This window comes from Schistocerca gregaria, chromosome 7, assembly GCF_023897955.1.
Source record: "Schistocerca gregaria isolate iqSchGreg1 chromosome 7, iqSchGreg1.2, whole genome shotgun sequence".
Lineage (NCBI taxonomy): Eukaryota > Metazoa > Arthropoda > Insecta > Orthoptera > Acrididae > Schistocerca > Schistocerca gregaria.
Genome location: NC_064926.1, coordinates 232,794,147 through 232,810,761, shown reverse-complemented (window position 1 = coordinate 232,810,761; position 16,615 = coordinate 232,794,147). Strand labels below are relative to the sequence as shown.

Below are 16,615 nucleotides of genomic sequence, written 5' to 3'. Positions count from 1 at the left end.
GTGGTTGACAGTACAGCAGTGGAAAGATGATGTAAGGTCGTGTGAGGTACCCGTGACAGTTGGTTTAGTCGGAACATGTATCTTAAGAAAGAATGCCTACATTGTAGTCCTGCTTTCCGGATGGCTGGCACTGTCGGAAGTTGTTGTTGTTGTTGTTGTTGTTGTGGTCTTCAGTCCTGAGACTGGTTCGATGCAGCTCTCCATGCTACTCTGTCCTGTGCAAGCTTCTTCATCTCCCAGTACCTACTGCAACCTACATCCTTCTGAATCTGCTTAGTGTACTCATCTCTCGGTCTCCCTCTACGATTTTTACCCTCCACACTGCCCTCCAATGCTAAATTTGTGATCCCTTGATGCCTCAAAACATGTCCTACCAACCGATCCCTTCTTCTAGTCAAGTTGTGCCACAAACTTCTCTTCTCCCCAATCCTATTCAATACCTCCTCATTAGTTACGTGATCTATCCGCCTTATCTTCAGTATTCTTCTGTAGCACCACATTTCGAAAGCTTCTATTCTCTTCTTGTCCAAACTAGTTATCGTCCATGTTTCACTTCCATACATGGCTACACTCCAAACAAATATTTTCAGAAATGACTTCCTGACACTTAAATCTATATTCGATGTTAACAAATTTCTCTTCTTCAGAAACGCTTTCCTTGCCATTGCTAGTCTACATTTTATATCCTCTCTACTTCGACCATCATCAGTTATTTTACTTCCTAAATAGCAAAACTCCTTTACTACTTTAAGTGTCTCATTTCCTAATCTAATTCCCTCAGCAACACCCGATTTAATTTGACTACATTCCATTATCCTCGTTTTGCTTTTGTTGATGTTCATCTTATATCCTCCTTTCAAGACGCTGTCCATTCCGTTCAACTGCTCTTCCAAGTCCTTTGCCGTCTCTGACAGAATTACAATGTCATCGGCGAACCTCAAAGTTTTTACTTCGTCTCCATGAATTTTAATACCTACTCCAAATTTTTCTTTTGTTTCCTTTACTGCTAGCTCAATATACAGATTGAATAACATCGGGGAGAGGCTACAACCCTGTCTCACTCCTTTCCCAACCACTGCTTCCCTTTCATGCCCCTCGACTCTTATGACTGCCATCTGGTTTCTGTACAAATTGTAAATAGCCTTTCGCTCCCTGTATTTTACCCCTGCCACCTTTAGAATTTGAAAAAGAGTATTCCAGTCAACATTGTCAAAAGCTTTCTCTAAGTCTACAAATGCTAGAAACGTAGGTTTGCCTTTCCTTAATCTTTCTTCTAGGATAAGTCGTAAGGTCAGTATTGCCTCACGTGTTCCATCCAAACTGATCCTCCCCGAGGTCCGCATCTACCAGTTTTTCCATTCGTCTGTAAAGAATTCGCGTTAGTATTTTGCAGCTGTGACTTATTAAACTGATAGTTCGGTAATTTTCACATCTGTCAGCACCTGCTTTCTTTGGGATTGGAATTATTATATTCTTCTTGAAGTCTGAGGGTATTTCGCCTGTCTCATACATCTTGCTCACCAGCTGGTAGAGTTTTGTCATGACTGGCTCTCCCAAGGCCGTCAGTAGTTCTAATGGAATGTTGTCTACTCCGGGGGCCTTGTTCCGACTCAGGTCTTTCAGTGCTCTGTCAAACTCTTCACGCAATATCGTATCACCCATTTCGTCTTCATCTACATCCTCTTCCATTTCCATAATATTGTCCTCAAGTACATCACCCTTGTATAAACCTTCTATATACTCCTTCCACCTTTCTGCCTTCCCTTCTTTGCTTAGAACTGGGTTGCCATCTGAGCTCTTGATATTCATACACGTGGTTCTCTTCTCTCCAAAGGTCTCTTTAATTTTCCTGTAGGCAGTATCTATCTTACCCCTAGTGAGATAAGCCTCTACATCCTTACATTTATCCTCTAGCCATCCCTGTTTAGCCATTTTGCACTTCTTCTCGATCTCATTTTTGAGACGTTTGTATTCCTTTTTGCCTGCTTCATTTACTGCATTTTTATATTTTCTCCTTTCATCAATTAAATTCAATATTTCTTCTGTTACCCAAGGATTTCTAGCAGCCCTCGTCTTTTTACCTACTTTATCCTCTGCTGCCTTCACTACTTCATCCCTCAGAGCTACCCATTCTTCTTCTACTGTATTTCTTTCCCCTATTCCTGTCAATTGTTCACTTATGCTCTCCCTGAAACTCTGTAAAACCTCTGGTTCTTTCAGTTTATCCAGGTCCCATCTCCTTAATTTCCCACATTTTTGCAGTTTCTTCAGTTTTAATCTACAGGTCATAACCAATAGATTGTGGTCAGAGTCCACATCTGCCCCTGGAAATGTCTTACAACTTAAAACCTGGTTCCTAAATCTCTGTCTTACCATTATATAATCTATCTGATACCTTTTAGTATCTCCAGGGTTCTTCCACGTATACAGCCTTCTTTCATGATTCTTAAACCAAGTGTTACCTATGACTAAGTTGTGCTCTGTACAAAATTCTACTAGGCGGCTTCCTCTTTCATTTCTTAGCCCCAATCCATATTCACCTACTATGTTTCCTTCTCTCCCTTTTCCTACACTCGAATTCCAATCACCAATTACTATTAAATTTTCGTCTCCCTTCACTATCTGAATAATTTCTTTTATTTCATCGTACATTTCTTCAATTTCTTCGTCATCTGCAGAGGTAGTTGGCATATAAACTTGTACTACTGTAGTAGGTGTGGGCTTCGTATCTATCTTGGCCACAATAATGCGTTCACTATGCTGTTTGTAGTAGCTTACCCGCATTCCTATTTTCCTATTCATTATTAAACCTACTCCTACTGTCGGAAGTAGTGTTCCAAAATCAGAACATTTAACAATTGATATTAGAAAAACTAATCAGTGAATGTACTTGCATTTCATATAAAAGCATTACTCGATAGCAGACTATAATTCAATCGGTTTTAAAGTGTTAGTTACCTCTAGAATAATAAACAACTGCCAAACGAAAAGGCAGACGAAGCACTTTGGAGATCTTCAGACCGCACCTAGCTTGGGTGGCAGGCGAAGTTGTTCGGCTATAAGATCAGTGTTGTTCACCACTCTTGGAGGTCAGACATGTCTGCCTTGGTCGGTATCGGTTAAGAACCCAATTAGCAATCTCTGATTATTTGGACATGTAACTGGGAAAAGTTTGATAGTAATTACGCTGATGTACAGTTCATTACCTTCTTTATTTTCTGCGAAAGTGATAGTAATGGAAATTATTTATGATTCATAAAGTGGACTACAATTGTGCAGTTTCTCATATTCTGCTAAAAAAACGAGTGGCACTCTGTTTAAAGAAACCAGTTCAAAATTTAATTATTTGTACAGTACCAGTTTTTCGCTAACAGTTTATAATAACCTCAAGATAACGGACTCACGACCTATGTACTGTTTACTGCTCAGGGGACAACTGTAGAAGACTGCAGGTTGGCGAACATTATTCAGAACCCTTATATTCCACTCAAGGCAGTGGAAGCAACTAGGATCTCGCGTGTAGTGCAGTCTTAGTACGAATGAGATCAGTGACACATCATCTATGGTAACATAGATGACGGAAATTTTCGAGGGAAGTGAATTATCATATACTCGGAAATCCGTGTCTCCCTCTCTCTTTCACTTACCGTAATCTTTCACTGTGAATTTTAATCTCGCTCCTGAAATTATCTTTTACTTCCGTAGTTACTTCTTCCATGTATGTAATGATCAATGGGGACGAAGTACTGTATCCAGTCGTACGCCATTTTTAATCCGAGCTTTTCGTTCTTAGTTAATAAGCTTACGAACTCGAATTGGCCGTTACAGCACCAGTATCACTGGCCAATTATGGCAGACAAAACGTACATTCTCTAGCGGGTGTCTCCAAGAAAACGTACAGCCGTATCCTCTTGTCACGTCTGCCATGAAATATGGGTAAAGCTTTATTATCCCTCATCATGTTCGAACGCTCTTCCTACAGTGATTTAATTTAATGTCGCGGCCATGTGCTACGGAGCTTTGCTCTCATTCATTACTGACGACTTGTGGACATACGACAGATTTTGCTGGTTGCCGATTAAGTCATAGTTGACTGACCGTTCAATGTTTGTCAGTAGTTAGTAGCAGCGTTAAACTGATTCAGTGAACAAATTTCCATTGCAGCATGCGATATATTTGAAAATGTCCAAACGACTGAACGTTAACTGTATTAAGGTGAACGGCGAGAGCAATGAAATGTAATCCAGATAGTGGATTTCCCAATTTATTTCATTACGAAACTGATGATTGCAAAACGTACAGCTACCCATCACGACGAAAGCAATTAATACCGCTAACCGAAATTAATTCCCTCCGTTTAAACATACGAAGCGTTACTAGATACTACCAAAATTATGTTTCACGGCAACAGTTGAATACATGATTCAATTATTAATTATGCAGTATTATCCAACAGTTTCTCATTACAATCAACACTTGCTTCGTAAAGTTCAGGTACTCTTTCCTACGTAACATCAGGAAGTAATACGCTACAAACGAATCTAAAAAAAAATCGTTTTTTCACTTAGTGTTGGTATAACTCAATTTTAGAAGAGTTTTTGATACGAAATTTTCTATTGAAGAAACGAGGTATTGTCAGTAGTGCTCAATAAAATGGAAACATCTGAGGATATGGACGATGCTACAGACCATGCGAGGAACTCGTACAGTACAAAAAATTTAATTTGGCACTGGTTACTTTAAACGGGATGCCATTCGTTTTTTATTAGCAGAATACGAGAAACTACGCAGTTATATACCACATTATGAATGATTTCCATTCTTCACACTTACATAGAAAATAAAAGAAACAGTGAACTGTGTATTAGCTTAATTACTATCAAACTGTTCTCAGTTACATGCCCAAATAATCAGAGGTATTTAATTAGTTATTAACCGATACCGACCAAGACAGAAAACATGTCTGTCCTCCGAGACTGCCGGGCTAGCTCTGGTCTTATAGTCGAACTACTTCGGCTGCTATCCCCAAGTTAGGCGCGATCCGATCTCTGAAGTGCTTCGTCTGCCTTTTCGTTTAGCTATTGTTTATTATCCTGATGGTAAATAACACTCTTGATCCAACGGAATGATAGTCTGCCGTTCAGTGTTGCTTTTGTACGAAATTCCATAACACATCAAATGATGCTATTGGCAGAAGATGATACGGCAATATGTATACGGCTACGGACCCGATCGGACCGTATAGGGCCAGACCAGTTATGAGTTGAAGAACTAACTGTGTCTATGCAACCAGTTCAAGTAACTTTCATCTACCATTTCTGTGGAATCTGTTACCGGATTTAGGGAAAATTGATGGATATTTTCGATACTTGCTGTTTAAACGTTAACTTACTGTATTAACCCTTAGTTACTCGCGCGAAAATTCGTGACATCGTCATTTGCACGGATTACTGGTGTCATCCACAAAGTAAGCGGTCTATTTGTTAACTTTGAACAGTCTTTATGACTAGTTTTATGATTTTTGTATTAAATCTAAATATAATACATTCAGCACTTGTGCACAGTGTAATATATTCTAAGTTTTGGAACAGTGTGACCATTCGAAGCACAATATCTTAAGCTGAATTACTGGCATTACTTTGTCCCTCCCTTTCCTTACTGTCGTACGGTTCTAAATTCAGAGTGTAAGCTGTTTTCACATCAACCAAAGCAAACACACTTAACCCATACTTTGCTGGTTGGGTAAAAATATATTGCCTGAACGGGCAGTTTCCTCTAAATGCCAAAAGCTGTTCGTCAACAGTAAGATACTCACTAGGTGAAAAATATTTTCGTCAATTGTTCGTGAATAGTTCAAGTGCCTTTCTGACAGCGCTCACAGCAGCCAACTTGTCAATCTCTGTGTGAATACCTCTATCACGGATAGTATCAAACTTCAGATATCTCAACTGAAACCTGAATCGTTTTTCACTTACGCATAAGTAACATGATGCAAGTCCGTTTCCCTTTGAGTTATCCCACAATTTCGATATACTCTTCCTAGAACATCACAAAGATTCACATAGATATAACAAACCAAAGAAAGCTATGATATCCATTCCATCTGTTTCTTTAGCTTCCCTTTCCCTAGAGAAGTTACCACGAACATAATTGATGTATATATTAGTGCGTGTTGCGATAATGTTTATTATCTTTTGATCCAAGAACAAATTCGGAAATTCTATTTCTGTGTTTTTTATACGAGCTTGACTTTTTGGTCCAGGCAAACGCATAATAAAATTACAAGATCTGTTTCTAACAGCGGTAAGATATTTATTTTTCCTCCGTTTAGTTATTCCATCTTTCCCTAGAAAAATGCATCCTCTTGAGTTACTTCTTCCTGTGATTCATATTCATCAATTTCTGACACGTCTTGTTCTGTTCCTGAATTATGACCGCTTTCATGAACACAGCCTCAGTCACTGAGTCAGAGTTATCGCTGTGAGCATCTTCATCACTCAGCTCATTGAACCACTCCAACCATACATTAGGATCTCTACTAAACTCTGTCCTAGGTTTTTTGCACTTGACACTTCTTCCACAGTTTAAAAATAAAGATAATACTAGGTAACATGGAAGGTAGCTGCAATCAGTTTCAGTACGTCTAAATTTACGCACGTGAAAGATCGATTGAATCTAGGAAAGCAATAAAGTAATGCAGACTTACTTTGTTTCAGATTGTAGCAGCAGAGTTAGCGCGGTTGATAAGTGTCCTCCAGACTGTAATAAAGTTTTATAAGCAATGTGTCTTTCGTAACTGAAAGACGACAGTGATTGGAGCTAACAGCCGGAGAGTTAACAGAAAGGTACTGAAAATGGCGCAAAATCAATCCAGGCCTGTCAGACAAATTCGTCATCTATTTGCAATTATTTTGACTACACATTATCCAACACAGTCATCGACAGTGGAAAAAAATACAAAAACTATATAATGAATTGCTGCAGTGGGTACACCGGTTCCCGTCAGATCACCGAAGTTAAGCGCTGACGGGCGTGGCCGTCACTTGGATGGGTGACCATCCGGGCCGCCATGAGCTGTTGCCATCTTTCGGGGTGCACTCAGCCTCGTGACGCCACTTGAGGAGCTACTCGACCGAATAGTAGCGGCTCCGGTCAAAGAAAACCATCATAACGACCGGGAGAGCGGTGTGATGACCACACGCCCCTCCTATCCGCATCGTCATTGGGGATGATATGGCGGTCGGATGGTCCCGATGGGCCACTTGTGGCCTGAAGACGGAGTGCTTTATATGACTGAAGACGCATTGCACCGAGCAAACCAAACAAACCAATGTCCAAGTCTAGATTTCCCTCCAGAAATGTATAATGAAGCTTTAGTGTTGCTTGAAAATGAATGTATTTTAATTTCAGATTTTCCACTTAGTCATACGGTATGCCATCATCTGATCGCCCGGCTACTGTCTTAGTTAAAAGCGATTTGCAACGAGAAAAACAGTATAACGACGTTGACTTTGCTACAATTGTTTCGAATTATGAGCCAATGCTGACAGGAGAGCAAAAAAAAAAAAAAAAAAAAAAAAAAAAAAAAAAAAAAAAAAAAAATATATATATATATATAATCGGATTATGTTGACGGTTGATGTTGAACAAGGTGGTTTTTCTTTTTAGATGTACCAAGTGGAACCGGTAAGACATTTTTAATATCATTAGTCCTTGCGAAGATACGGTCGCAAAGAAAACTGCAATTGCATCGCCAGGCATTGCTACCACTTTGTTAGATGATGCACAAACGTCACATTCAGCATTTAAGTAGCCATTACACATTCATTATTTTGATAGCAAAGACGAGAATGAGGGTATTCATGGCTTGTTGAGCTGAAAAACCCTCGTCCTGAATGAGCAAGTTGTCTGCTGACCGCCTTTCCGCAGCTTCCTTGACTTCTGTTCCCCATTAGGACGATTTTGACCAGTACCTTAATTTACCCACAATCATGGAATGGCAGTGGAACTACTTTGCTCAGCCACTACTCAGACATATTGTAAATGACCTAGTAGATAGTGTCGGAAGTTCCATGCGGCTTTTCGCGGATAATGCTGTAGTATACAGAGAAGTTGCAGCATTAGAAAATTGTAGCGAAATGCAGGAAGATCTGCAGCGGATAGGCACTTGGTGTAGGGAGTGGCAACTGACCCTTAACATAGACAAATGTAATGTATTGCGAAGTCATAGAAAGAAGGACCCTTCATTGTATGATTATATGATAGCGGAAGAAACAGTGGTAGCAGTTACTTCTGTAAAATATCTGGGAGTATGCGTGCGGAACGATTTGAAATGGAATGATCATATAAAATTAATCGTTGGTGAGGAGGGTACCAGGTTGAGATTCATTGGGAGAGTCCTTAGAAAATGTAGTCCATCAAAAAAGGAGGTGGCTTACAAAACACTCGTTCGACCTATACTTGAGTATTGCTCATCAGTGTGGGATCCGTACCAGATCGGGTTGACGGAGGAGATAGAGAAGATCCAAAGAAGAGCGGCGTGTTTCGTCACAAGGTTATTTGGTAACCGTGATAACGTTACGGAGATGTTTAGCAAACTCAAGTGGCAGACTCTGCAAGAGAGGCGCTCTGCATCGCGGTGTAGCTTGCTGTCCAGGTTTCGAGAGGGTGAGTTTCTGGATGAGGTATCGAAAATACTGCTTCCTCCTACTTATACCTCCCGAGGAGATCACGAATGTAAAATTAGAGAGATTCGTGCACGCACGGAGGCTTTCAGACAGTCGTTCTTCCCGCGAACCATACGCAACTGGAACAGAAAAGGGAGGTAATGACAGTGGCACGTAAAGTGCCCTCCCCCACACACCGTTGGGTGGCTTGCGGAGTATAAATGTAGTTGTAGATGTAGATGTACTGTAGACGGCGGCAGAATCGCTGGCCTTCAATGCAACGTTCCTGTACGTCCATGCATGTGACGCTAGAGACACCCTTTTTCTCATGTTACACGTCCTGTGGCGAAGTATGGCTTGAGCAGAGAGAAAGGCCGAATTTCACCTAAGAAATATTTGTGAGAGCACTTAATCAATGTCACGTAGCCGAGGGCGCGGCAGTAGGCCCATATCACTCACTGTCCACACAACTTCACTCAATTTCACGCAAGCCAGCAGTCTCCAATTCTGACTAAGCGGGCGTGTGGCTCTTTTCTCGGGATTAAGAAAACACGGCAGTTAGCTACATCACAATGCTGAGCGACGCGTAGAATCAGACCATCGAGCTTGTGCACACACCAGCCTTTGCAGCCTATGCACATTCATACGTTTTCTGCGTGGCTGTGCAAGCCATGCAAGGGGCTGCCTCATAAGGCGAGGTAGTGTCGGTCTCTTTCAGCATTTTCCTCCAAGCTGATCGAAGTTTCTCACGAAAGTCTAAGCGTCGGGAATACAGAACCTTGATTTTTCTATTGTCAGCTGGTGTCTTGTATAAGAGTAGTGCTGCATCGTTTTGTCACCATCGTCAAAGATCTGACTTGACTCATTAGAAATGTTTCAAAATGGTTCAAATGGCTCTGAGCACTATGGGAATTAACGGCTGAGGTCATCAGTCCCCTAGAACTTAGAACTACTAACCTAAGGACATCAGACGCATCCACGCCTGAGGCATGATTCGAACCGGCGACTGTAGCGGTCGCGCTGTTCCAGACTGAAGCGCCTAGAACCGCTCGGCCACTCCGGCCGGTGGTTAGAAATGGTCTGTGAAGACCAGCTACTGTGAAAAGAAAGAGTTTTTTATAAGTAACAAATAAATATACATAAAGTAACATGCAAGGAATGCTCCTAGTTCTACGTAGGTCGAAAAGTGCGTGATTTCAACACAACTTAAGCAGAACACATAAATGCCTACATCCTCAACACACACACAGTATCAGAATTAGCCGCCCAAATACACTACAGAGGGCTGTCATGTGGAAAAGTACAGCAAAATGTCAAGCTACTAAATAAAGGGTATAAGATGGTTCTGTTAGAACTGGAGATGTATTCACATAATAGAAAACAAGGAGATGCATTGTTAGAGAATTTCTACAGATGATTCGACAGGATACTTAAATAAAATTCTTAACACATAGAGAGAAGCACTATTGTAAAAGGAAACGAGCAAATTATGAACCAGATTGTTAAGATACGTATCCTCTGTACATAAGTGTATCATACTGTGTGGAAGACCTGTAACATAATCTCTGTTGACTGCATATAAAAACAAATGCAGAAATGGACTATTAGACAACTGTAAGTACACTTTCTTCCAAATCCCGTCACTCACTATATATAAATATCGATAATTAACTGAAAAATTGCACATTTTATATGGAGTGCAGTAAAGTTAACAGATCATTGCAGAACCACACACATCAAATACATTACAAAACAGGAATAGAACACATGGAGGAACGCATTTGAAAATGGGAATCATTTTCTGAAACGCATGGTGTGCAATGTAAATAAAAGAAAACCATGAGTGGTAACAGAAAAGCTATTTAGAAACAAACCCATCGGCAAAAATATTGTGCTACAAAATTGCAGACTAGGCTTCTTTTTCATTAACGTGGTTCGTAAAGCAAGCTAGGAGCCAATGCACTTAAGAAGATGGTTACGTGATCAATATGTGCAGTGAGAAGAACTGAATACTTGGCTGCGCTGTTAATGTGACTATAGCCTCTGTCTTTGCCTCACACCAACTCTCCATCTTCTCTCCATTGCCATCTGCCCACGCAGTGGTTTCACCAGCCCCGTACGCTTCTTTCCGCCTCCAAGTGTCTTCCGAGACATTTGTGAACACAGAACACTATGGATAACAACAATTTTTAATATGATCCTGATTGTGTTTTGTTCACATCTGCTATAGTGGGCACTGTACTGGCGAAGAGCTATCACTAGACGTGCACTAACGGGAAATTAAATCCTAAATGCTGAATGGTTGCGCTGAAAAGGGCATCATAGACAGTTGCAGCAAAATGAAGTCATTGGATGAGGAGACACGTGGTAAGACTTGCTGTTGAATGTAGCTTCACAAAAAAAGATAACTTAGGATTATTTACTAACACAGTCGTGATCGTGTGTAAGTTGTTACTTTGCATGTGTTGATGACCCGTTTCGATCTACTACAGAGATCATCATCACATCTACTTTCCTTGGTGGTAGTAGGAATCCCTAATGTGGGGCAGGCCCCGTCCGTGTTGGTGTTGAGCAGTGGTCTCAACATCAGCACGGACGGGCCTGCTCCACACCAGGAATTCCTACTACCACCAAGGAAAGTAGATGTGATGATGATCTCTGCAGTATAATTATAATAGTGTCAGCTCGCTGTTTCCTAGAACAATGTTCTAAAATATTTTACATAACTTACCATTCAAAGTTTTTGGACAGTAAGCACAAGAAGCGCAGATTGGGGAACGACAGAAGGAAACACTGGTCAACAAGGGAAAACCTTTTGTTAGGTTCGTACTTCACTGAACACGAAAACAGCACGAAAACTATTTAATTGGTTCTTATTTTAGCGGTACACGCACTTTGTTGTAATTGTATACACATAGTATATAAATGTAACCCTAACTACTCTATTTGTTTTCTGTATACGGTATCTCCATCTCTGTATGTATAAACACGTCACTTCAGTATATTTATTACAAACATAATTTCCGTGTATGTCTACACACATTTCAACAAAATACTCTCTCATTTTCCTCTTTAGAGATTTTAGTGTGAAGGGAGTTTCTGAAGTCTTCTTCTTGATTGTCCAGCGGTAGTCGGCTAACATATTAAGATTCAATTTTGCCCGATAACACTTCTCCATCGTAGCGACACGCTGATGGAACCACTCCTCATGTTGATAACTGATAGCATGGAAAGACTTTGAAAAGAAGTTTAAGTGGTAGTATAAGTAGTGCAACTTAAGAGCGGTGTGACAACCCATGTTTTCGAAAGATGTCACCATGTTCTCCACCAATTCCACACAATTCTCTGCTCTCGTCTTTCCAAGAAAAATGATGGTCACATTTTGAAAGGAGAACCATGCTGTTTTTATTTCTATTCGTCCAGTATTTCAGTGAAATCATCGCTCCTCAGGACTGCCCTTCTTTGTTGGCCGATAAATGTATCTTCTTCGAGCTTAGCATCTGTCATCTGGGGAAACATTGTTTGAAGACACTTAAAGATTGCACTCTCCCTGTTCTGGGCATTTACGAAAATCTGCATGAGACCGAGTTTATTATCGAGTGGAGGCAGCAGAATCTGTTCACTATCGACAAGAGAATTATACTATAGATTCATCTTCCCTGGTTCTAGGTTGCTTCGCTTTGGCTAATCTTTCGCAATGTAATGTTTATCAGTTGCACGTCTGCCCCACTCTCAAATGAAACACGAGAACTCGATATTTTCTAATTGTTTACCTGGGTGGAGCGCTACGACCTTCAGATCAGCACAGATTTTCCACTTATAGATAGTTGTAGAATATGCTTCAATGAGGTGAATGTCCCTTTCATCTGTGTATAATGAAGGTTTTTCACATTCTATTACGTAGAAGCACACATTTGAAGCTCACCTTTAAAGTATCTATGGAAAGCCTCCCTTCCTGTGGGTAGTATTCAATATCCAATGCTTCCAGCAACCACATCAACATTATTGCAGAAACGGACGGTTCCATCTACTGGAAAAAAGTCGTTATGAGACGTTTACGCCAGAACAAATTACATTCCACCCTTTCAGTGGGGAACCCAAAAGTTCTGCTTTGGCCTTGCTGAGTTTAATATCCTGAACAAGTTCATCGACTTGTTCCTGTGTAAGACGGTGAATCTCTGACTCACTAACTCTAAACTCTTCATATTGGGTTCCAGGTTCAACAGAAGATGATAAATGTTCTTTTACGTCGACATCCAATGTGCAGGGGATTGAGATACAGGCAGCTCTAGGCCAGTAAGTTTGGATACACAATCCTCTTTTGACAGTCGTCAATATGGCTCTTACCTTACACTTCAAATCGCATGGAAGTTTGCTTCCCATTGAGCCACTCTATTAGATGCACAGCACAGGTATTACACCAGAAATGATTAGCCTATCCTTTCTACTGCATCTCCTTGCAGCCAAAGTACAGCTGATAAACTTTGGAGACAACAGGCGTGAACTACCTCTTCCGTGTCGTAAATGAAATCTCACCCCAAATGTAATAGAAAGTGTCACTATCGTTCACACACGAGTGTGGCATTTTAAATTTTTCTTTTGTTTCCTTTACTGCTTGCACAATATACAGATTGAATAACATCCGGGATAGGTTGCAACCCTGTCTCACACCCTTTCCAACCACTGCTTCACTTTCGTTCCACTCCACTCTTATAACTGCCATCTGGTTTCTGTATAAATTGTAAATAGCCTTTCTCTCCCTGTATTTTACCCTGCCACGTTCAGAATTTGAAAGAGAGTATTCCAATCAATATTGTCAAAAGCTTTCTCTAAGTCAACAAATGCTAGAATAGTAGGTTTGCCTTTCCTTAATCTTTCTTCTAAGATAAGTCGTAAGGTCAGTATTGCCTCACGTGTTCCAACATTTCCAAACTGATCTTCGCCGAGGTCGGCTGCTACCTGTTTTTACATTCGTCTGTAAAGGATTCGTGGTACTATTTTGCAGTCATGGCTTATTAAACTGATAGTTCGGTAATTTTCACATCTGTCAACACCTGCTTTCTTTGGGATTGGAATTATTATATTCTTATTGAAGTCTGAGGGTATTCCGCCTGTCTCATACATCTCGCTCGCTAGATGGTAGAGTTTTGTTAGGTCTGGCTCTCCCAAGGCTGTCAGTAGTTCTAATAGAATGTTGTCTACTCCTGGGCCCCTGGTTCGACTTCAGGTCTATCAGTGCTCTGTCGAACTCTTCACGTAGTATCATATGTCCTATTTTATCTTCATCTACATTCTCTTCCATTTTTATCATATTGTCCTCAAGAATAACGCTCTTGTATAGACGCTTTATATACTCCTTCCACCTTTCTGCTTTCCCTTCTTTGCTTAGAACTGGGTTTCCATCTTTTCTCCAAAGGTCTCTTTAATTTTCCTTTAGGTAGTATCTATCATACCCCAAGTGATATGTGTCTCTATACCCTCACATTTGTCCTCTAGCCATCCCTGCTTAGTAATGTTGCACTTCCTGTCGATCTCATTTTCGAGACGTTTGTATTCCCTTTTGCCTGTTTCATTTACTGCATTTTTATATTTTCTCCTTTCATCAGTTAAATTCAATATGTCTTGTGCTACCCAAGGAATTCTATTAGCCCTCATCTTTCTACCTACTTGATCCTTTGCTGCCTTCACTATTTAATCCCACAAAGCTACCCATTCTTCTTGTACTGTATTTCTTTCCTCCATTACTGTCATTCGTTCCCTAGTGCTCTCCCTGTGTTCAGAGTCCACATCTGCCCCTGGAAATACCTTAGAATTTAAAATCTGGTTCCTAAATCTCTGTTTACCATAATGTAATCTATCTGAAACCTTTGAGTACCTCCAGGCCTCATCCATGTATACAACCTTCTTTTATGACTGTTGAACCAAGTGTTAGTTATGATTACGTAATTTTCTCTTCATAATTCTACCAGGCGGCTTCCTCTTTCATTTCTTCCCCCAAATCCATATTCACCTACTACGTTTCCTTCTCTCCCTTTTTCTACTATTCAATTCCAGTCACCCATGACTATTAAATTTTCGCCTCGCTTCACTATCTGAATAATTTCTTGCATCTCATCATACATTTCATCAATATCTTTGTCATCTGCGGAGCTAGCTGGAATATAAACTTGTACTACTGTGGTAGGCGTGGGCTTCGTATCTAACTTGGCCACAATAATGCGTTCACTATGCTGTTTGTAGTAGCTTCCCCTATTCATTATTAAAGCCACTCCTGCATTAGCCCTATTTGATTTTGTATTTATGACCCTGTGTTCACCTGACCAGAAGTCTTGCTCCTCCTGCCACGGAACTTCACTAATTCCCACTATATCTAACTTAAACCTACCCATTTCCCTACCTGCCCGATTAAGGGATCTGACATTAGACGCTCCGATCCATAGACCGCCAGTTTTCTTTCTCCTGATAACAACGGCCTTCTGAGTAGTCGCCGCCCGGAGATCCGAATAGGGTACTATTTTACCTCCGGAATATTTTACCCAAGAGGACGCCATCATTATTTAACCATACAGTAAAGCTGCATGCCCTCGGGCTGTAGTTCCCCCTTGCTTTCAGGCGTTCACAGAACCAGCACAGCAAGGCTGTTTTGGTTAGTGTTACAAGACCAGATCAGTAAGTCATCCAGACTTTTGCCCTTCCAACTACTGTAAAGGCTGCTGCCCCTCTTCACGAGCCACACGTTTGTCTGGCTTCTCAACGGATACCCCCCATACCCCTCCGTTGTGGTTGAACCTACGGTACGGCTCTCTGTATCGCTGAGGCACGCAAACCTCCCCACCAACGGCAAGGTCCATGGTTCCCGGGGGGGGGGGGGGGGGGGGGGGGGTTCCGTAGGCGTTCGAATACAGCTAGGCGTGCCGAGGGTCGACCTCAATAGCCTCACCTCCCACTGCATAGCTGTAGCTGACACGAGGGCTGAGACTGGGCACTCGACGGTCTTGGGAATGGCTATGACATCGAATGTCCTCGTTTTCCGTCGCTGTTAGCTCTCCTAGCCACTTCAGACCTTCGCATCGTCTAACTTTAGAGGCTCTTTTCCGCTGGCTCAACACCTGAATACTTACTGTTGTGTTGTACCTAGCCTTCCTTACGAAACTCTGCTTTATCTCTAGTATGACAATATCTCTCTGCTTCCATGATGTCATTATGCTTCGCTTGCAGACTTAGGCAATCGGTCGCTCATTCTTGCTTCAGTGTTCACCACAGGTCACTCAGTATTTCCCCCTACCTGGCTGTCTACTAGTCAGAGACACAGGTGGTTCAGATCCCAGGAGCTGGCAACGTGGAACTTGGACGAATTTTTAGTGTGTTCCTGGGATACTAATCTGGGATGTAACACACCTTTTTCCGTTTCTATTGATATTACCCTGTATCCAGCGGACCATAAATCGTTAATATTTTTTTCTATTTCACTTCTCTACTTCTCTGACCCCGAATATATCTATAGCAGAGGTTTTGCATTCCTGTTTTTGAAATTTCCATTTCCGACCACATTCACACTTCCTACAGTCCACACTCCGACTTATAGAGTAGGGAGATTGTCAATAAACGTTTTCAGATACAGGTCACTCTAATTTTCGTTACTGTAATGACCTCGTTGTCGACGGTACGTTAAACAACACTAACCTAACCTAATTTTCGTTAATGAAATGTGTTCCATTCCTTCTGCATCATCAAGCCGTGGATCATTTTTCTGGGTCTTGGAGGGAAACCGGAAACTTTGGTGGCCAGCGCCGCTACCCTAGATGACGTTGTGAAACAGGTTGCGAAGCGAATGGATGGTGAAAGGAACAACGAGATTCTCTGGTACATGCCAAAAAGTAAAATCACCGAGACGAGCACCTGTCAAAAGATACGACCACAGATTGGAAAACACGGAAGTGCAATATGAA

General features: G+C 41.2%; 1 protein-coding gene across 1 annotated transcript in view; it reads left to right on the top strand.

Moving 5' to 3' along the window:
• LOC126282358 (uncharacterized) overlaps nucleotides 1-12,966 on the top strand; it is a 77,121-nt gene extending 64,155 nt beyond the window's left edge. Inside the window, exon 3 of the mRNA XM_049982016.1 lies at nucleotides 12,884-12,966. Coding sequence (XP_049837973.1) covers nucleotides 12,884-12,966 — 83 coding nt within the window. The remainder of the gene's footprint in view (nucleotides 1-12,883) is intronic.
• Nucleotides 12,967-16,615: the final 3,649 nt, after the last annotated feature.